The sequence below is a fragment of the Scleropages formosus genome, chromosome 22, assembly GCF_900964775.1.
Source record: "Scleropages formosus chromosome 22, fSclFor1.1, whole genome shotgun sequence".
Taxonomy (NCBI): domain Eukaryota; kingdom Metazoa; phylum Chordata; class Actinopteri; order Osteoglossiformes; family Osteoglossidae; genus Scleropages; species Scleropages formosus.
Window position 1 is genome coordinate 5845668 of NC_041827.1, and position 22306 is coordinate 5867973.

Sequence of the window (22306 nt, forward strand, 5' to 3'; positions counted from 1 at the left end):
GTTTGTCGCTTTTTCACCCACTTACCATCCACCTCGTGCGGGGTGACGTACGTAACTTACCATTTTACCCACTTGCGCAACGTTTGCTGAGCAAATTCCTTATCAGGAGCAAAAGTAATAATGACACAGTGACACCGGAAATGCTTTGGTCTCAAAAAGAAAAGAACCCAACTTCCTCATCACGTCTATCTATTACAGTAAATGCCACCTCTAACTTCATGCTGACATAGTTTTTCTGGAGAGGTTCCCTTTCACAAAGTTACCATCCGATGGGCCTTAGAGTGCTTCCGAAGAGAAGGCGTGAAGTCTGGACGCGGTAGGCGTACGCGTCCATGTTGAGGAAGCCAAAGCCGCGTCCATGTCATGTGTCCCACAAGCCTGGAGAGACAAGGCCAGAAAAGGACCGTGTTGGATTCCATTCGCTCCATGGGCTCTTTTCGTCGGGTCGCTGCCTCCTGAGCGTGTGCTTCGGTGCGCCGGACACATTATGCGACACTCGCTTTGTTGGTATATAATATGGAGAAATTATCAGCGTGTGTAAATGTCAGTTTAATAAACATGATTAATAAACTATTTACAAAACCATACTCGGGCATGAACAAGTGTTCCAAGTGATTTGCTTAATAAGAGCAGAGATGTTTGAGACTGTAGCCCAGTCATGTTTATATTATTTAAAAAAAAACACACACACAAAGAAAGAGGAGGTGGAAGCAAAACCACAAAACATCGTCGTCCTCAGAAGACCGGGAAACGTGTTCGAGTGTTTTGTGTATACACGTCGACGGCATGACGTCCCCCACACACACTTAACGACTTATTCGAGCTGAGTGTGTACTGTGAGAAAGCACGCCGACTACAGCCCAACACAAGTGCCGTTTTGTCCGCCGTAGAGGCACTAAAATGCGGCGCCGCGTAGCGAAAGCGGCCATAAGAAGTACTTTGTGAGAGAGTGCGCGAGCGAGCGGGTGCGTGAGCGCGCGCCCCGCCGCGCCACCTGAGCTCCCCCAGCGAGGCAGCGGCGAAGCAAGATGGCGGCTCATCCAGGCTACAGTGGCGCTGGCTGCCCACACTGCTGACTTCCTCACTCAGCCGAGGGGGCTCGAATCCTGCCCGGGACGTCTGCGCAGAGCGAAGGGAATCGTACGGAAGCACGATTCTGACCTTTTGTGTGACAAGTGGTCGAAAGTACATCCTCGGGGGCGAAGAAGTGACGGACAGTGAGTGGGAAAACACAGTGAAGTGGAAGTAACCAGCCGGATAGGCGACGGCTCTCACTCTGAGGGGGATGTCTCCTGTCTGGGGCTTCGGGGCAAAAGGGAAGAAAACATATGTCAGCGGATTTTAAACAAAAATAAGTTCGCATCACACCAAATCGCGCGTACCGTACCGTACGTCGTCCGCGGTGTCTCCAGCGCCGGCCGGGACTCGGGAGCGATGCGATGGGCTGAAGAAGAGGGGCAGGCCGCAGATCTGCTGCCACCCACAGAGAGAAGCCGCCCCGAGCTGTAGCTCCCTTCCCCCGTAAGACACCGGCCCGCGCTTGTGCTGTAAGGCGGCACACGGGAAACCGCTCCCGGAACGGCCTTAACATTTTTTTATCGCACGCAAAATCGCTCTTGCCTTGGTGGCTGGCGAAGGACAGAGATTACCGAGCCAACAAGCCGGCCTTCGTAAACACGGATTATCCGAGAGACTGGCTGTCGCACACCTCTGAATTTATTTTTCCTGTCAGGGCAAGAGCACTGGACACTCGCCCTTGGATTACCGCGAGGTAAGTGACGGTGTCATGATACGTGACGTGTGTGTCTGTGTCTCAGAGAGAGAGAGCGAGAGAGACAGTCTGTGTGGCCGTGCCGCTCGGGGGAAGGCCTGCGTTCACTGCCTGTGGGGACGGACGGCTGGAAGGTGCGCTAGCATCGCTTCGCCGTCGTCGTATGTCCGCTTGACGACTAACAAAGAGCAGCCTCGTTGATACGTAACACCGTTACAGTCGGTGTCAGACGTCGACGTGGGCAAAACCACTACTAAAACAACTAAACTTTAAAGTTTGCCATGTTTGTTGGATTTTTAAGCGAATGTGGCCAGTTAGGCCAGAGCGTTAGCTAAGTTAGTGTGCTAACAGCTGTGCATCCGGGGTACTGCGGGGATTAGCGGCGCTGGCCGGCTGTGTTTTAGCCAGGTGATGATGGCCGTGTCTCAGCGGGACGTGTGTGTTCGCTCTGGCCTGGGAGTGACACACACTCCTCTCTCTGTCCGTGTCATCGAGGCCCGAAACCTCTGACTGCGCCTCTCACGGGCTGTTTGTTCGCGCCTGGGAGCGGAACAGCTGAGCTGTTCGGAGCGCTGGTGTCAGTCGGAAGGACGACGGCCCACTTTGTGTTGATAACTATAACAATAAGGCACAATAAGCGGAGGGGCCCCCTGCTCTCGCTGAACATGTTGACGTCATGTAGTATGTCACACTGTCACACGTGACCTGCTCCTTTAAACATTTACTCTGGGTTCATTTCCTGCGTTTGTTATTGCAGTTGATATTTGTGCCTGCAGTTTACTGCTTGTCATTCAGAAGCCAGTGTATACGTTGTTGTTGTTTAGCTGGCACTCTTGTCCAAAGTGACTTGAAATGTTAAGGTCCCAGTGCTTTAATGATTCTACGTTTATTCTGCAGGGTGTATATAAATGTACTACCTATGGTACTTCAGCAGGAGTGAAATATTAACCACAAACTGTCTCATAGATTCTTACCAAAAGGAAAGTAATTTATTGTTTGCCGGTAATTGCCTAGCTCAAGCTGGTAACATAGTGGTTAGACCTGCTGCCTTAGTTTGGACCAAAAAGGTCACAAGTTTGAATCCCACCTCCAGCTGTAGTACCCTTGAGCAAGGTACCCTAAATTGCTCCAGTAAAAATGAGCAAGCTGTATAAAGGTAAACAGTTGTAGGTAGCATTGACATTGTAAGTCACTTTGGAGAAAAGCATCAGCTAAATTAATAAATGTAAATTACATGGTGACAGCCCTCACCACGGTACCAGTACTGATAAGTTTTAACTCCAGTTTCGGAAGGATAACCCACCCCATTGCTGATGCTTTGTGAGCTGGAATGGCCAGTTGCACAATCCCTGTTATCTACATTTATTCTTTAGCAGATACTTTTCTCCAAAGTGGCTTGCAATGAGGGCATTACATCAACAGAAGGAGAGATTTGAATACAGACACGTGATTATAAAGTACAGTCCATTGCTTCTGATGTTTCTGCTGCCACACCCCAAAATCTCTTGATTGAGGGTCATCATTTGGATGGAAGTTGTAAATAGGTGGGCGGAACAGTGACACGGCAAGTAGCGCTACTGTCTCGCAGCACCTGGGTGGTATGAGAGGACATGGGTTTGATCTTCGCTCAGTCTGTGTGGAGTTTGTATGTTCTCCACATGTTCACCTGGGTTTCCTCCCACAGTCCAAAGACATGCTGTTTAGGTCCCCCATAGTGTGTGCGTGACACAGGGAGAGTGTGTTCCACTGATGTATGGATGAGTGACCCCTCGTAAGTAGTGTATCTGGCAGTGTTAGTCACCTTTAGTGAATAAGGTGTGGGCTGGTAACACTGCATAGTGTTCATTGGCAGTCACAAGTTTGGAGGAAAGTGTCTGCTAAATGAATAAATGTAAATGTAGGTGTTTGACTAAATTAAAATAATACACTGCTGGGATTCTGCGTGCTGCACATTTAAGTTCGGTGCTCTTTATATAGAGCAAAATTTATGGCGTTGCTGTAGAAAGTGTTGCTATCTGTGCTCTATGGGGCAATCATTGTACTCACAACTTTGTGTGTGCTTTTTAAATGAATTCTGTTAGTTTTTAAACTTTGTGTTGACTATGCATTCTGTGTAAATCTAAGTATTGTGAAATGTTTAGACTAAGGAATGCAGGTGTGCTTGGAGTGCTTGGAATACTTGGTGTTTTCCCCCCCTTCCGTAATAGGAAATAATATGATAGGTGGACAGGGCTGTTTTTATAGAAATACTGAACTGTTCTTGTTTTCCAGTCTAAGAGGAGCAAAACCAGAAGTTGATGCTGTTGAATGGGAATTGACATAACTTGATAAATGTGATAAAATCTTTTCTTTAATGCCTAATTAATTGCCGCAGGTCACAGATTTATTTTTCTGATGCTCCTGGTTAGATTGTTACTTTCTTTTTGGTGTAATTAAATTTTTTTTAAAGGTGTTGGGTGGTAATTGCCTTGCTCAAAAATGTTGAACAAGTTAACAGTTTTTGTCTCCCATTGTGCCCCAGTAATGGACGGGGAGGAGTTTGTGCCACCGCCCGAGTGTCCGGTTTTTGAACCGTCCTGGGAGGAGTTTGCTGATCCTCTGGGCTACATTGCCAAAATACGGCCCATCGCTGAGAAGTCTGGCATCTGTAAAATTCGTCCTCCAGCAGTAAGTACCAGTGTATCAGTTGCTTCCTAGTAAACACTGCATGTTCACTATTTCATAATAGCCCACTCAGTAGGTGAGTGTAAATACTGTAAGACACTGAGCAAGTGATTTTTGTATTCATCCAACCATTTTCAGCAGGTTTGGAGGAGGGTAAGCTAATGGTAAATCAGTTGAAAAGTAAAAGAAACCTGTTGCAGCATGTGAGGGAAAGAGACAGGTAAAAACACAATCCAAGGGCCAGTGCTCAGCTTTCTCTGGTAATAAGAGCTTGTTTGTTAGCAGGATAGCCTTGAACACAAACAAGAAAACAATTCTATTGTTACAAGGTTTTGCTTCCTTAACAAATAGTTGGTACATTTATGATTTATTAATATTTACAAAGTTAAAAGCTGAAGATGTTTCACTTGTCAGTCAATGTTATTTACGTGTACCTTAGCATGCTTTTAAGCCCGATAAACAAATAGATTGGAAACTGGATCGATTCCTAGGAAAATTGCTTTATGGCAATTTGCGTAACGGAAACGTTAGGGCATGTAATCAGCAGGAATTACCAACTGAAATAAAAAAGTGAAAACATCTGATGCAAAGGAATTCTATAGTACATGAAAATGTTTGTTTCTCACAGGTTATTCTTTTTGCTTCTTTAAAAGTGCATTATAACATCCAACTTCTGTCTACCAGCCCAAAGACCATCAGAAGCTTTTTTGTACACTGTAATTAGTGTGGCCAGCCAGGGTTAACTGCAGTATAGTAGATCAAAATACTAATGTAAAAGATGCATTGCACAAATGTAAATTCTTGTGTTTTTCCAAATGTTTGCATTCTGTAAATTGTTGTCCTCTTTATCACATTTTAAACAAATTCCATTGGTAAAATGTTATAGCAGTGCTGACTGTACTTACTATTAATTGAAACCATTAAATGTGATAAAGTGAGAGGTTTTAATGTATGTTTTATTGTATTTTTTTAGGTTTTGAAGCTAAAAGCCAGCTGAAAATGTGGCTTTAAATATTTAGCAGTTTTTTTTTTTTTTTCATTTCCTTAGTATATGTGAACTTGTTTTAACATTGTTTTGTTGTGGTAAAGATTTATTTTTTTATTTTTGGCCCATAGGAATTAAGGAAGTCTTTTTTTTCTAATCCATATAGGACTGGCAGCCTCCATTTGCTGTAGAAGTGGACAACTTTCGTTTCACTCCTCGAATCCAGAGGCTCAATGAGCTGGAGGTGAGCCGCTCTTGTCCTGTATTTTGTTTTTTTTTTTTTTTTTTTTTCTGTCCTCCATACTGGAGTCTACCCTTTCTCCACTGCAGGTTTAACTTCACTTGTTAGAGTTGATTTTTAACATATTCAGGGCATTAAAATTAAAAGTATAAGCCAAATTATTGTTTAACACAACTTTCAGCTTGGAGTTGTTTGTATGGATTTTACCACTGCAGAGACAATAGTAACCTGTGGTCCTGCTGTCGTTTGAATGTGTAGTTTCTGCTGATGTTTATTGTCTTTCGCAGCAGTCTTGTGTCACTATATCCATGTCTGCCCTTTCCTTCCTTAGGCGGAAACGCGTGTGAAGTTGAACTATCTGGACCGCATTGCCAAGTTCTGGGAGATCCAAGGCTCCTCCCTCAAGATTCCCAACATTGAGAGGCGCATTGTGGACCTCTTCAGCTTGGCCAAGGTCCTTACACTTTCAACATCCTAATATCCATTCACAGAAAACCTGTTGTGCAAAACCTGTTGTCATCTAGTAAGAGTTTTACTGTTTCAGGTGTATAACTTTGATTATATGGTGTGCTTCCACAAGCACACCATATATATATATATATATAATATATATATATATATTCTGGCACTGTGTTTTCGATTAATAGTCTGTATTTCACTCAGACAAACATAGCTTAGTGGTGTTCCCGTGCCCTGTACACTCATGATATTAAGGAGTGGGATGTACAGATGGCCCCACTATGTACTTTTTGTGTACGTGTAACTGTTTTACATGTTTTTATGCTTTTACTTAAAATAGTTTATGATTCTGAAGTATTTTTAAAGTATTTTCTGTACACATTTCTTTACAGTTATTTCTGTCTTCCTGTTTCCTGTTGCCTCCTGCTACTAGTGTGTGCAGTCCACCTTTTTATGTTCCCTCCATTTACTCATCATAAGTACTTTAAACATTGACCATATAGTCAAGGGCATTTTCAAATAGGTCAGCATTTCTCTTATTACTTATGTCAGTCTACATTAATGACAATTGTGAATTGATTCCATTGAGGAGGGAAAACAAAAGCATAAGCCATTAGTTTTTTCACTGTGCCAGGACTCTGTCTGTCTGTCTGTCTTTCTTTCTTTCTTGCTGGAGAAATACAGAAAAACTCCCAGAATCCAATTATTGCATGTTATGTAGTAAACTAAATTTCACAACAGGAAACGGTCTCTTCTTTTAAAAAATAATTTGTGAAATTGGTGAATTAGTAAACAAACAGCTCCAAAGTGCCAGTGAAAACACATTATGAATACAGTAATAAATATACAGTCGTTTTTGCCTGGTTGTGTGTTTCTACATGTTGTTTTGCATCATGCAAACTGCAAGTCCCAGAGTAATTGATTTCAGTGCATCTGTTTGCCATATGACTTGTATGTGGTTATTGTGCAGGTGCAGGTGCAGGAAAAAAACACTTGGAACAGAACTTGTACACATCCCAGGCTGAGGATGTATTTTGTGCTTTATTATGAATTTTGTAGGTGGTGTGAAACAATTTCACAATGATATACCATGAAGTTACTTTGGTTTTTGATTATTTGTAACTGAATATTAGATCGCTGAAGCAAACATATTTTTGCATTTGTTGTTTAGCTTTCATAACTGATAATGAAGTCAGTTGTTGACAGAAGCTAGGTCATAACTCAAGATAAATTTAGTTAAGGTAAAACAAATGTGACTGTGTTCTGTGAAAGGATAGCTGTTATACATGTTGATCTTGTATTGTTGTAACATTTGTCACAACAAGTTCTCTTTTTGCTAGACTAATGGAGGTCGTACTGTACCCTAGCCGGTAGTCGTCGTCCAGCACAGTTGTGCATTGATCCTTTCTGTGTGCTGTAGGTGGTGTCAGAGGAGGGCGGGTTTGAGACAGTCTGTAAGGAGAGGCGATGGGCCCGTGTGGCCCAGAAGCTTGGCTATCCCCCCGGAAAGAACATCGGCTCTCTGCTGCGCTCCCATTATGAGAGGATCGTCTACCCATTTGAGATGTTCCAGTCGGGCACCAGCCTGCCAGTAAAATTTTTTTTTTTTTTTTTTTTTTTCCCCCCCCCTGTCGAATGTTGACAAATAATGTATTTTACTGTCAGTCCGCAGGTAGCTTTATTACGTTTCCAGCTCTGGGTTCAAGCCTGAGCCCAGTTCTCTCGGTTGTGAAATTTGCATGGGCTCTCTCTTCTTTCAGAATGCTCATATAGTGCCGTTAATGTAATTCCCAAAGGGTCACTGCTTGCTCTGTGTAATACAGAAAATCATGTATGGAAACTTGAAGTACCTGTTTAGGATTTTTAGTTCTCTATTCATTTCTGTTCAAGTTTAAACTTGGTATATCTTGACTTGTTTTCTTACAAAATTCAGACATAAGCTGTTATAGAAAATTCAATGGTTTTGTGATCCTGCAGCTTTTATTTGGTGGATAATGTGTTAATGAAAAAGAACGGATGGACAGAGGTACTAGCATAGCTGCAGGGACGGGCTTCTTTGCCTGCTGATTTTTAGCTCCAGTGTCCTTTTTCACCCTCTCTACTTGAATGATTTTTGAGACCGTCCACTATCCACCTTCTTTCATCAGCATGCCATATGCAGGGTGTAAAATCTCTTCTCTCCATCTGTGCGACAGTATAAACCGCGACCATATGACAGCGAGGAGGTGGATAAGGAGTACAAGCCACACTCCATCCCCCTCCGCCAGTCGGTCCAGCCCTCGAAGATGAGCAGCTATGGGCGCCGGGCCAATCGCCTGCAGCCTGACGTAAGTGTTGTCCCACATGACTGTGCCCGAAGTGCAGAACATCTTCTAAGATGGCTCTACAGTTGCAGAAATGCCTATTTCACCGAGTGTTGGTAACTGATGATGTTTACAACCTGCTCCCACTGAGATCCTGACTAATCTCACTCATTTCCACATGCATGTTATTCACTAATTACTTTAATTAGTGGATTAATGGTCCTCTAATCTGATCTTTGTTTCTCCTGTTTTAAGTTTAACATCATCTTAATTAATATCTTTAATTCATGGGTGAAAGCCTGTTTGTCAAGTGCATATATTTGGAATGGCTGTTGAGTATTGCTATGGTAAATCAGTGGCAATATTTCCCAGTTGGAGTATTTAGAAATAAGTCAAAATGCTGTATATTTTTGAAGTTTCAAAAAGTTGTTTTATTTTTTTGTTTGTTGCGGGGTAATAGTTAGGTATTGGGTATCCAGTGCATTAAAGCCTTCAGAAATGGCAGTTTTACTACGTGCAAGTGCAAAACCTTTAATCCAGGTGATTCTGTTTGTAGGTCAACTCTGTTACAAAGCAGTATAAACATGACTGTCAATTAACCTTAATTCGAGGGGTATCAAGGGTTTGAAATGGTGCATAAAACACAGAGATCTACGTTAAAGTGTGCAAAGAATAGCCGGTTACTGGAAACATGGTGGACTGAACATCAGGTTAGATTAACTGAAGTAATATGGTTTTCATGCTGATGTACTCTGTCTTGAACCTGTGTTCTGGCTGGCAGTTGTTCAGAACTTTTTTGAATATTTATACATATGTCTATATGATACATACTGTATACATGTATGTAGCCGTAACCTTTTCCAGAGCGCCAGTCACACGTGTGGAGTGACTGCACCACTAAGCAAACAGCACGCCCTATATAGACAGCCCCTGCCTGTCAAAACTGTAAAATGTAGCCTTCTTTCTTGCCGCACACACTAACATGTTGCTCTGTTGTGTATCAGTCCAGTGTTTTCTCTGTTTTGTGATTTGATACAATTTCTTTTTGACATTCTTGTTTGACTATTATTGTGCTTTAAATTATTAATTTAAATATGCGCAAATATTTAAATACACTGATATGAATGTTTGAGTTGGGGGGGAATATAAACATAAGCTTCTTTTTTCCAAAATGTATGTTGCGGTGTGAATGCAATGTGCGTTTCTGCATTCAAATGCTAGGCGATAGGCAGACAAAATATGAATGTGGGATCTGCTTTATTCCCGTCACTTACACTTTATTTACAACTCGTGTCCTATCTGTAAGTTTTGGTGATTAGTTGGCACAAAGATGACCGTTGGCGCATTATGGGATGAATCTGTCCGCAGTAGGCATTAAATCGGCATTTTAGAAAGCAATATATTTTTAACAATTTTAATTTAATACATTTTAAAGGAAAAATATGCTGTAAGACTTGCTGTAACAGTAAGACAGTGAATAAATTGAGATATGTCTCTTACTATGTTGTGATTTTGTGCATAATAAACAGCATATGGCCAGATGTTAATGATGATGTTTCAAGTTAACATACGATATGAATATGCTCTGAAACACAGCAATCCTGCAATGAATGAGCAGTTGAGCAAAATGGCATGAAGGAATGACAGCCTCACAATGAACGTTTAATTCGTTATAGCTTTATCTACAATTTTTACAGAACCTGCCCTATGAGTAAATCAATAAGTTTTTATATTAACCTTTTATTAAAGAATTTGGTCATTGGATTTATAAACAAATGGAGTTATGGACAGACTTCCAGTCCCAGTTGTGTTTGTAAGTTGAGGCCCTAGTTTATACTAAATATTATAGGTAGTAATTACACCCTTGGAGGAATTTTCCCATTATATGCAATCTGGATTGCATAACAGCACACCCCCAGTACTTGTTTATTCCTTGCTAAATACCACCTAAAATAGGTAACGGTAGCCGTGTTTTTAAATTTCAAGTTTGAATTCAGTTCTTTCCAGTTTTCCTCAGTTTCTCAGCACTGCTGTATCCCTGTAGTTGCTTTTACAGTACAGTACACAGTCTTTCAATATAAAATATGCCCCCAGCAGCACACTAGCTGCAATGAGCAGCAAGTTGCATCTTAGGCCAAGTTTAAGCATGTGAGTCATGGTCAGGTGAATATGTTCAAAGTAGAATAATGGTTTGGCTAAACCCACTCCAAAGCTGTCTTTGTTTATGACTGGGAAAAAAAAAAAATTTAAAGCTCAATATTAATTTAAAATACTGCATTAGTGACTGGGCTTGGACTATTTCAGCATGATATTCATAACTGGCCTCGTGGTTTCGATGCACTTGGGAGACATCCTAGCAGTAAATTATTTTAGATGATTCGGACCTTTCCATAGGCACCACCTGTATTGCACCATATTCCCCCCAAGATCCAATTTTCTTCTGTGCAAAAGATGTTTTTTGTTCAAATTTTACAAGGCGTAATGCAGCTCAAGTAAAGCATACATATTGTAATTTTTTACATGTGAGAGAAGTATTTGGCGCCAGAATACAAATTTAATGGCACATTCAGTGTAAGGCTTCAGTATGTAATGTTTCACGGACACGATTAACAGCCCACTTTGCAAGTGCCTCTTGATGTTATTTCATGAGGATCAAAAGGAATGAGGTGTGAAATTACTCCTTTCCCTCTCCTCTCTCCCTTTAACTCCCTCAGTTCACCCCATGATCTGTCATATCCCTCAGCCAGTAACCTCCCCTCACCCGCCCTTGTATTTACTGCACTGTACTAACATCCCTGTACTCACTCTCCACCTTCTTCAGTACTTCTCCTGACCCGTTTTTCCCATCTGCCTGGATGTACCCTGTCTCATTCCTCCCCTTCCCTCCTCTCTCAGTCCATTGTTGCTGTTGTTGTCTCTCCATGCAGGGTCCTGAAGACTTGCCCCCCCACCCTCTCACCACTGGCTCTCAACACACCTCTTCGGTATTGCCTTTCTTGCTGTCTCGCTTCCTGCCTCTCTGTGCTTTCTCTCAGCGTTTCCTTTGCTCTCTCCATTCTCTCAAGTTCTCTCCCTCTCCTCTCTATCTCTCCATTTATACTTTTTCCCTGTCATCTGTATGTCTGTCCTGTGATGCTTGTCGCTTCACTGCGACATGAATTTTGTTTGTTTATCTGTACGTCACAAACAGCTTCCTGCAGGTATCTCTGTGTGGTCTTTCATTGTGCTATTTGTGCATTTTCTGTTTCTGCTGTGTGAGCTGTCTGCCAGGTCCGTGTGCTTATGTGCATTTACTGGCTGCTTTGTCTCTGTATGTCCAGCCTTTGGACATTAGATAGTTGACCACTCAATGTGTAGCAGGTAATCTGCCATAAGAGCGCAGGCCAGAAAAGGAAAAGACTATGTATTTGCAGTGGCTTAGAGCACAGTTACTGCTTTCAAGCTATAATTGTAACTGTAAAATGGACAGAGGGGTTGCTTTTCGAGCTGACAGATGTTCTTTTATCAGTGTCAGACAGTCATGTATTTGTCACTTTCAGGGTATTTTGAAAGGCAAATTTGCTGAGTGAAACAGATGTTTAGTTCTCCAAATGTGGAGTCCTACATGCCAAAATCTGGGTGAGGACATTGTTAAGATCAGTTTAATCCCCAAGTCCCCAAAGTCAGACCAAGAGTGAGACATGGAGGTGATTTATGGTACATTTTTAAATAAACATGTACTGCCCAGACCACCCCTCACCCAGACTGGACGCACAAGTTTTGCCATTGTCCTGAAAACAGCAGTCTTAGACCCTTGCTCTCTCCAGCCGGAGCCCACAGAGGAGGACATAGAGAAGAACCCTGAGCTGAAGAAGCTGCAAATATATGGGGCAGGGCCCAAGATGATGGGCTTGGGGCTGGTGGCCAGGGACAAGGGAGTCAAGAAGAAAGGTAACTCTGCTAACTCCCCTGCTGTCAGTTATGCTGACTTTTTTTTAGCGCAAGTGCTGTTGACCATTGTACACTGACCTGTTCTCTGCCTCCCAGATGAACTGCCTCAAACAGTGATTGTGAGAGACAGTATCACAGTGAAGGAGGAGCCAGGGGAGGTGAGGGAGGCCAGTGACAGACAAGAGAGCAGCGATGGGCTCCAGCCTCCACCTCCAAATGTCACCATCAAGAAGGAGGAAGATTTTGATGAGGAGGACAGTGACGGCATTGGCAAAAACGAGCCCTGTACCAAGATGACCATGAGATTGAGACGCTACCCCAGCAACATGCAGTTTGTGAGTACAGAAAGAGTACAGGTGGGACCGAGGTGTGGAGGGGTTGCTGGTGTTCCACAAAGAGCAGTCCATTGTGCATTACTGAAGTATGGAAGGGAGAGGTGTCACAGGACTGCAGGAAGAGCAAAGCTTTGTGGGACCAATGTCCAGCTGTTTAGAGGAAATGATCCTTGGAGATAAAAATTTTGCCATGGGGGAGAAATGGGGAATAAAGTGTGATCTGAGAGCTTAGACAGGAAATGTCATGGTTCTCTGAGCACAGTTATTATATAGTCTACATCTCCATTTCCAGGTGGATTCGTTTGTGTGTCGCATGTGCGGCCGTGGTGACGAGGATGAGAAGCTGCTCCTTTGCGATGGCTGTGACGACAACTACCACACCTTCTGCCTGCTGCCACCACTCACCGACCCGCCCAAGGGGGACTGGCGCTGTCCCAAGTGTGTGGCTGAGGTAGGGTGCTGAGTAGCCTGGACACATCTCACACATCTGTGTGCAGCAGTTTTTATTCAAATGGCTGAACGCCTTCTCGTGTTCACTACTCCGTGGTAGGAGTGCAAGCGGCCAGCTGAGGCATTCGGGTTTGAACAGGCCACACGGGAGTACACGCTGCAAAGCTTTGGTGAAATGGCTGACACCTTCAAGGCAGATTACTTCAACATGCCTGTTCACGTAAGTAGAGATTCAGTGTAAATATATCCCTCAAGTGACGTAGCCAGTGCATTCAGACCTCTCCTAAAAGTTGACCACTCAGAAGCACTTGTCCTCCTAACACAAACTGGTCAGAAGAGTCAAAGCAGGCAACCCACAAGTGTTCTACATCTTTGGGAACTGCTGCTGAAGAGCTGGGAAGACATTTTTGGTCATTTCCTGCTCAGACTCGTTCACCAAATTCATCAAGGAGAGAATTAAACTAATACCCAGAGAGAGTCCTCAAACTTTTGACTGGCACATATGTACTAGGAATATACACAGCCCCAGGGCTTTTCTAGATTTAAAAAAAAAAAATGTGTGTATGTGTGTGGGTGTGGGTGTTAGGTGCCATTGAGATGGTGTCGACTCATGGCGACTCTATAGGTAGTTGTCCTGAAAAGCGTCCAGTCTTCCGCCAACTGGCTAAGACTTGAAAGTGGGGCATCTATGGCTGTGGTGATTGTGTCGATCCACTGCGTAGCAGGCCTTCCTCTTCTGCGCTGACCTTTCACCTTGCCCAGCATGATTTCCTTTTCTTATACATATACACACACACGTAAATTCTGTATATCTTCTCTAAAGTTTTCCTTGAGGCGTGTTGATTCTTTTTTTGTCTTCTACTGCACTTTCCTGCGTCTGGGTAGATAGTGCATGTTCTCTAATTGTTGCCGTTGTATGGTGTAGATGGTGCCCACAGAGCTAGTGGAGCGAGAGTTCTGGCGCCTCGTCAGCAGCATCGAGGAGGATGTAACGGTTGAGTACGGTGCAGACATTCACTCAAAGGAGTTTGGCAGTGGTTTCCCCATGAATGATGGCAAGAAACAGCTCACCCCAGAAGAGGAAGTGAGTTTTTTCTCAGAGCAGCCAGTACTCACTTCCACCATGGGAATCAGTGGAGTGCTAACTGTGTGCCCCCCCCCCCCCCCCCCCCCCAGGAGTATGCCCGCAGCGGCTGGAACCTCAATGTGATGCCTGTCCTTGAACAGTCTGTCTTGTGCCACATCAACGGTGACATCTCGGGCATGAAGGTGCCCTGGCTCTATGTGGGCATGGTCTTCTCTACTTTCTGCTGGCACATTGAGGACCACTGGAGCTACTCTATAAACTATCTGCACTGGTACTGAACGAGTGAACCTATAGCTGCTCATTCTACCTTACCTAGTATTTCTTTGATAAGCATACAAATGTTTTTCTTAGAAATATTGGTGGCATCAGGTTAGAAGGGATACAAGTTGTCATGATTACACCATTCTTGTATTGTCCTAGTTCACATTGTTAAAAGGAAACCAATCTATGGTATCTCCCCACCCCGTACCATAGTCACCATGCTTGAGTAATCACAGTGGACCTACATAAAATAAATTCATTATAGCAAAGATTGAACAAATTCAGTCTTGTAGAAGGAAAATTATATCAGTTATAATCAGACCAGACTCACTGTGGAAGCTGGTACCATAGTGGTTAAAGCTGCTACCTTTGGATCCAAAGGTTGTAGGTTTGAATCCCATCTCCAGCTGTAGCTGTAGTGCCCTTGAGCAAGGTACATACCCTAAATTACTCCAGTAAAAATACTCAGCTGTTTAAATGGGTGAATAACTGTAAAAAGCTTAACCTTGTAAATCGTTTTGGAGAAAAGTATCAGCTAAATGAATAAATGTGAACATGATTTTGAATAAATTCAGACCTGTCAGTTTTTCTTCCACGCCCTATCTCAGGGGAGAGCCCAAGACGTGGTATGGGGTTCCATCTTCAGCAGCAGAGCACCTGGAGGAGGTCATGAAGAAGCTCACTCCTGAGCTTTTTGAGTCCCAGCCTGACCTGCTGCATCAGCTGGTCACCATCATGAACCCCAACATCCTCATGGCCCACGGGGTGCCGGTGAGCACCTGCCTCTCCTTTTGCATGTTTCCTGATGATTTCAGGAAAACGTTGTCTCTAGATGTCTTATTACAACAAATGTCACCGCCCTTCACTCACTGCGTTTGTTACCAGGTGGTCCGGACCAATCAGTGTGCAGGGGAGTTTGTCATTACTTTTCCCCGTGCTTACCACAGTGGTTTCAATCAAGGATACAACTTTGCAGAAGCCGTCAACTTCTGTACAGCAGACTGGGTGAGCCTGGTTCTGATGGTGTCTTTGTTTTACTGTGTGCTGTGTCTCCTTCACATAGTTTCTGTTTTTATGGTCTGCTGTCATTGTAGAGTAAGTTGTGTGGTATCTTCTCTTCCATGGGTGGCATCAGCTTCCAGTGGGTCGCTCCTGCATAGAGCACTACCGCCGTCTGCGTCGGTACTGTGTATTTTCACACGAAGAGCTCACCTGCAAGATGGCGGCTTGCCCAGAGAAGCTGGACCTGAACTTGGCAGCTGCCACCCACAGGGAAATGTTCAGCATCGTGCAGGAGGAGAGGAAGTTGCGCAAGGGTCTTCTGGAGAGGGTGGGGGCACATGCCTGTCAATGCCAGCACTTCATATGTTTTTAAATTTAATTAGTTGCTTTTGTTTCTGACCATCAGCAAATGTGTTTAATAATACTTCATCACTGTTTATATGGAAATGAGTAATTTATTAACGTGCTGGCAGCCCCCTGAGAGCAATCCAGTGAGCACCAACTCATTACGTTTTTGAGGTGCAATGGAGAAATGTGATGGCTTCAGAACATTTTATTGTATTGAATCTCATTTATATAGTATTATATAGTTTATTCTCTTTACTGTAATTATTTGTTCAGTAAGGCAGTCCACAACAGCTGCGCTGTTTGTTTATGGCGCTTCTTAAAGGAACTCGCGCTGTGTAGCGAGAATATCACAAAGAACAGCCACAGACTGGAAGATGAATGGGGGGTATCAAAGCCTTTAATTGGTGACATTTTTTAAGAAGAGTGTTACTATAAAAACATACTTTGGCCTGTTAGTGACAGTTTTCTCTGACCATTTTTGTCCCAGTAACCAAGAAAGTCAAGACTTTTTTTCATTTTTTTTCCATTGTGCCACATTTCAGGCATAATGTTTGAAATAATTGGAGTTACCAAATCACTTTTTGTGCCTCCCTCTCAACCCTGTGTGTGTGGTTCTGTGTGAGCAGGGCATCACGGAGGCCGAACGCGAAGCTTTCGAGCTCCTGCCTGATGACGAGCGCCAGTGCGACAAATGCAAGACCACCTGCTTCCTGTCTGCCCTGGCCTGCACCAACTGCACTGAGCGCCTGGTCTGTCTGTACCACACACAAGACCTATGCGCCTGTCCCACAGAAAAACACTACCTCAGGTACTGTGCTACATGTAGCTGTTTATAAGGGTAAAGCAAGAAGTTTGTGGGTACCTACTTGGGCTCCTGGAATCTCCTTGGTGACTCTTGCTTTTGTCCATCTCAGGTACAGGTACACTCTGGATGAGCTGTTAGCCATGCTTCATCGGCTGAAAGTCCGAGCCGAGTCCTTTGACTCCTGGGCCAACAGAGTGAAAGAGGCACTGGAGCAAGAGGAAGGTACCAAGATTGGTGAGAAAATAAGATGCACTTCATGGGGAATGGTGATACTGTTGCACCATACAAGGAAAGGCATGAGACGAAGAGAGACACTTTATAGGGTGTGGTTAACATGCTGGGGAAAGTGCTGTGAAGTTCTCAGTTTCTTTGTGATCCTTTACTGTCAGTACACCTCTGCTTGGGTGGGACGTTACTAAACTGTTCTTTTGGTAACTTGGGAAAGGTGGTAGATGTATAACGAGGATGAATGGTACTCTGTCACATGTAGATTTTCGATTTGTGTAGTAATGTGAAATAATTGAAAAGTAAAATGTCTGTTTTTCAAAAGTGTCACAAAGTAAACTGCTGCATCCTGTGTCAATGGCAGAGTGACAGAGTAGCTGCTGTTCCTGCAGGTGTGAGCTGTTTGTGCATACAGTAACTGTGTGTGTGTGTGTGTGTGTGTGTGTGTGTGTGTGTGTGTGTGTGTGTGTGTGTGTGTGTGTGGGTGGGTGCACTTGGACACATGTGCAGGCATTCAAGAGTTGGAGGCGTTGAAGGAGGAGGCCACAGAGAGGAAGTTCCCTAACAATGAGCTCCTGCAGCGTCTGAATGGTGTGTTGAGTGACATCGAGCACTGCCAAACAACCAGTAAAGAGCTTCTCGCCAATTCCCAGAGCAGGTAGATTCCTCAGCCAGGCATCCGCCACAGGGGTTGGAGAAGTGTTGGCACTGTATCTATGTGTGACCACGTGGTGCATCTTCCCACAGGAGGATGACACTGGTTGAGCTAAAAGATCTGGTGGAAAGGATGCAGAACCTGCCCTGTGTATTGAGTCAACTGGCTGACGTGCAGGTAACCTGGGATGACTAAAATCTGACAGCATGGAGGCGTCAAAAGAGAGAGAAGGTAATCCACTAATGGTGGAAAACCCATGTACCCCACCCAACACCAGGCTGTGCTGGATACTGTGGAGAAGTTCCAGGCCAAGGCAGAGGCCCTGCTGGGCAGTGGGCAGGACAGCCAAGGCTCACCTCCCCCAGAACAGCTGCAGGCCCTGCTGGAGGAGGGCGCTGCCCTGGCGGCCGAGGCCTCAGCTCTGGATCTGCTGCGGGGGCTGCAGGAGCAGGGCCGCTGGCTAAGCGAGGTTCGGCGTACACTGGGCCCACGGGGTGGAGACTCCTCTGTCACGCTGGGTGTCCTGCGCGGCCTCATGGAAGCGGGCTGCAGTGTGCCGCAGAGCGCCGCTGTGGAGACGGCCATGGCTGAGCTGCAGGAGTTGCTCACCATCGCCGAGCGCTGGGAGGAGAAGGCGCAGATCTGCCTGGAGCACAGGTGAGCATTACCTCATACTTGAGTTGCCTCACACTGTTGATTCTTTGGTCACCTGTGAAGGGAATTTTTCTGACGATTAAAGAAAATAATTAAATTCAAACATGCGAGATGCCATTATATTAAGCAGTTTAAGACAACAAAATATTAAGAGATGTTGGGGGGGGAGAAATCCATCTTTTTAGTGCACAATAAAATCACCTAGTACTGATGTGAGGCAGCTGGTAGCACAGTAGTTACAGCTGCTGCCTTCGGACCCAAAGATTGCTGATTCAAATCCCATCTCCAGCTATAGTACCCTTGAACAAGGTACTTACCCTGAATTGCTCCACTAAAGTTACCCCGCTGTATAAATGGGTAAATAATTGTAAATAGCTTAATGTTGTAAGTCACTTTGGAGCAAAGTGTTAAATGAGTTAATATACTGATGTCAGCATGGTGTTTAGTGTCTGTGGAGGCATTCAGCTTTTGAGCCAGCTACGTCTCTGCAGCATTAGTGGGAATCTGTAAACTCTAACTCGCTTTGAGAAGAAATTTGTGCCAAGTATACCAGTAGTGTTTTTGAAGTAAGAATGTTCCTTAAGATAATGGCCATTTGTATCGCTTTCAGGCAGAAGCACCCTCTTTCCACACTGGAGGCCATTGTGACCGAAGCTCAGCTGATCCCAGTTCAGCTGCCCAATATTCTGTCTCTGCAGAGCTGCCTGGGCCGGGCACGTGCTTGGGTCACTGACCTGGAGGAGATCCAGGTGGGTCAGGCCCACCCCGTCCCACTCCTTCGGCAGAGTGCCCATGTTTCACTTGAGCAGGTTACTCAAAGTGCCCTCCGTCCCCTTATGTGTCCCTCAGCAGAATGGAGAGCACTACCCTTGCCTGGATGACCTAGAGGGGCTGGTGGCTGTAGGGAGGGACCTGCCAGTGCTCATGGAGGAGCTGCGGCAGCTGGAGCTGCAGGTGGCCAGTGCACACTCCTGGAGGGAGAAGGCTAGCAAGACCTTTCTCAAGAAGAACTCCCCGTACAGCCTTCTCGAGGTAGGAACTTAGGCAGGGGAGGTTAGGGGAGGGGTATGGTCAGTTTTTGCCACTAAAGAGGCAGGCAGTGTTGCACGGGGTCACATGATGCTGCATTTGGGCTACAGGTGCTGTGTCCGTGTGTGGAAATGTGCAGGGGAGCAGGGAAGGGGGTCAAGACTGACACTGACAGCCTGGGCCTCAGCGCACAGGACCTGAGGGACCCTGGAGCCATAGTGAGTGTTTGCTCTGCTGCTGTCGCTCCGTCTGTGTGTATGGCCTGCAGCTCTGTCTGTTCCGCATGTCTCAGTGACTGTTTTAATGTTTTCTTTTTAAATATGGATGATTTCTATGTTTCACAGGTTTCATTTATTCGCCTCACCAGAGCTTTGTTATGTGTGTCATACGTTATGTGTGTGTGTATTTTTCTTGCTTGGATAGGTGTGTTGTGACACGTTGTCCACACGCTGTTTCATTAGGTGTCTGCATTCAAAGAAGGAGAGCGGAGGGAGAAAGAGGCTGCACGTCGTCTACAGAAGCTCAATTTGGCCAAACCAGGACTTGACACGTGCAAGGAGGAGCGGAGGAGAGCTGGTGACGTGGAGCAGGACGTCTCCATGTCCTCCAAGAACAGAGAGGGGGCCTCCGAGCCCAGCTCAGTCACACCGTACCTCGATAATGGAGCCTCAGTCTGTGTGTGTGGCCGCCCACCCCTCACACCACTCCTTCGCTGCCACTTATGCAAAGATTGGTTCCACGGCGGCTGCGTGCCCTTCCCCTCCTTGCTGCCCCCGGGCCAAACTGTCTCGGAAGGCACCCTCTGCTGGTGGGACTGGGACACACACTTTCTTTGTCCGCTATGCCAGCGTAGCCGACGTCCACGTCTGGAGACCATCCTGGCGCTGCTGGTGGCGCTCCAGCGGCTGCCCGTGCGGCTGCCCGAAGGCGAGGCATTGCAGTGCCTCACGGAGAGGGCCATTGGCTGGCAGGGCCGCGCCAAGGAGGCTCTCGAGAGCCCCGAGCTCAAAGGGGCCTTGGAGACTCTCCAGATTCTGAGGGAGAACCAGGCCAAGGACCACTCCGTCACCGCACCGGTGCAAAGGAACGGAGGAGCGCTGGGGGAGGAGGTGATTGACCTGACCGAGGATGGGAGCAGCGCAGAAACAGCCACCAAGATGGGACCAGACAGCACCGCGGTAAGAGCCCCACCTGCAACTCTGCACGCCTCCTCCCGAGTGTCGCTGAGTCCAGACATCTCATGGACTGTGTGTCTCCGTTCGTCAATTCCACAGGTGAACTGTGAGAACGGACACAGCCGGAAGGAGGACTCACACAACATCACAGGTCAGAGTTGATGTGGGGTCATGGAGTTCAGATCAGTGCCCTGCTGGCATTGCTCATACTGTCATCTGACTCACTATGTTGTTTTTCCATTCCCCCCCATATCATTTGTGTCCCCTCCCCAGGTGTGGAGGCTTTGCTTCCCCTCATGGACTCCCTTAGGGGTCCCGTTATAGAGCTGTCTCCTGCAGTGCGCTCTCAGCTGGAGGAGCTGCAGTTGGAAGGAGATCTGCTGGAGGTCACACTGGACCAGATGCGCACGATTCACCGTGTCCTGCAGGCCGCCTCCCAGCCGCCTCACCACACACTGCACACACTCATCCAGGTGAGCATCTACAGCGGCAGCATTATATTTAATCATGGTGCCAACAAAGCACGCTTTTATTGCCAACCTGTCTCGTTACTGCTCTTTTGGTTTGGCTTCTCAGTCCTTTAGGCTTGTATGTGCCACCTGTCTGTATTTTTTTTGTTTTCTTTTGGGCTCCTCTATTGTCTTTCCATTGTCTTCTCTCTCTCTCTCTGCACACCTCACCACACACGTATATCCATCAGATCGAGCTGCAGGCGCAGCGCAGCACTGGCCGGGGAGGACGGACTAAAGACTCCAGGAGGAAAAGGAAGAGTCAGAAGGAGGGAGCTGGGGTTGCAGGGGAAAGCAGTGGTGCAACCACATCTCAGGATGCCTCGGGGTCTAAGAAGATGTGCCCCCCTACCCCTCCTCAAACACTCTCACACACCCACCCAGAGGTAATTATGATGATTGTTTTATTCAGTTGTCACCTTTGTCAAAGGTGACTTGCCTGTAACAGCACAATGTGTGCAGTGCCGTTATCATAGTAAGCTGTGAAGTGTAATGTTGTTGTTGTCTTTTCTCTTCACAACTCAGGTCTTTTGACGAGGTGAAGACCAGAGCTGCGGGGAGAACAGCACACAGCTGGGGACACAGCGGACAGATTGTCACGCTAGAGCAAAATGGGGGACAGACACAGGCCATGCCCTTTGACCGGTCCATTTGCACCCCCAACCCCACTTTTCTTAGCTTCTCTTTGGCTTCCTCTCCAGTAACAGCCCATCAGCTTCGGGGCCCAACCACACCCCTGGCACCCCCTCTTAAGTTCCCTTCATCTTGAGCACCTGCTGTGTTTGCCAAGGGCCCCTGACTTTCTGAAAGAGAGGGAGGCTCTCAGTCGGATTTGTCTTGACTGGTTTTGTGTTCTGGTACCAGTGTTGAGACCCGCTCCGTCTCCCCCCAGTGTCTGACATCTGTCTGTGTGTACCCTGTACTCATCTAAAATGTATTTGGCGCTTTTAGTTAACGACACAAGTGTTGGTCAGTGTTTTGTATAGGGCAACTTCAAACCAACACCGCACACTTAACCCCACTCATTGACTTGGAAAGTTATTTTTTTATCTGTTTTTTTGAGGATGTAACAGAACAAGCATGGTGACACATCATGCTGATAACTTGTATTTTTTGTATTAGGTCTCGTGTTTGTGGAGGCCATCAAAAGAGGGGAAAAACATTTGGGAAGCTAAACAGGCATAGATGTTTTTGGTGCTACTTGACTTTCCCAAAATGTCTGCTTACCTGGTTCTCTCACCCTTTAATCGCCTGACTGTTCATGTTTTGTTACGTCCTGTTGTCTCCTCTTTTCACTCTCCTCCTCCTCCTCACCTATACACTTCAGGCATCCTCCTCTGCATCTCCCCTCAGTTCTTTCTCCCACTGTAACTCACTTTATTTCATTTTGTCTGGGCTAAGATAATTATGTAATTATT

The 22306-nt window shown here is 45.6% G+C and overlaps 1 protein-coding gene across 3 annotated transcripts; it reads left to right on the plus strand.

The window, feature by feature from the left end:
* Positions 1 to 700: 700 nt before the first annotated feature.
* Positions 701 to 22177, plus strand: kdm5c (lysine demethylase 5C). Of its 3 annotated transcripts, none has more exons than XM_018725660.2 (29): positions 701 to 1771; positions 4293 to 4438; positions 5587 to 5664; positions 5993 to 6115; positions 7541 to 7711; positions 8316 to 8447; positions 11351 to 11407; positions 12230 to 12353; positions 12450 to 12688; positions 12981 to 13139; positions 13239 to 13358; positions 14064 to 14222; positions 14315 to 14496; positions 15095 to 15257; positions 15372 to 15491; positions 15622 to 15816; positions 16463 to 16644; positions 16751 to 16875; positions 17377 to 17524; positions 17614 to 17698; positions 17799 to 18178; positions 18786 to 18924; positions 19025 to 19207; positions 19315 to 19422; positions 19666 to 20382; positions 20479 to 20530; positions 20653 to 20852; positions 21080 to 21274; positions 21414 to 22177. In XM_018725660.2, the coding sequence occupies exons 2-29, from the start codon at positions 4295 to 4297 to the stop codon at positions 21420 to 21422; spliced, it is 4689 nt and encodes a 1562-aa protein (XP_018581176.2). In that variant the 5' UTR covers positions 701 to 1771; positions 4293 to 4294; the 3' UTR covers positions 21423 to 22177. The 3 variants fall into 3 exon arrangements, with proteins under 3 accessions (XP_018581176.2, XP_018581178.2, XP_018581177.2); XM_018725661.2 differs by having other exon boundaries at positions 702 to 1771; positions 19028 to 19207; XM_018725662.2 differs by lacking the exon at positions 11351 to 11407 and having other exon boundaries at positions 19028 to 19207.
* The last annotated feature ends 129 nt before the right edge of the window (positions 22178 to 22306 follow it).

Coding starts and splice junctions, on each gene's coding strand:
- kdm5c (XM_018725660.2), top strand. CDS start 4,295: ATGGACGGGGAGGAGTTTGTGCCACCGCCCGAGTGTCCGGTTTTTGAA. Junction 15,492..15,621: donor ACTTCTGTACAGCAGACTGG/GTGAGCCTGGTT, acceptor GGGTGGCATCAG/CTTCCAGTGGGTCGCTCCTG. Junction 18,925..19,024: donor CTGACCTGGAGGAGATCCAG/GTGGGTCAGGCC, acceptor TGTGTCCCTCAG/CAGAATGGAGAGCACTACCC.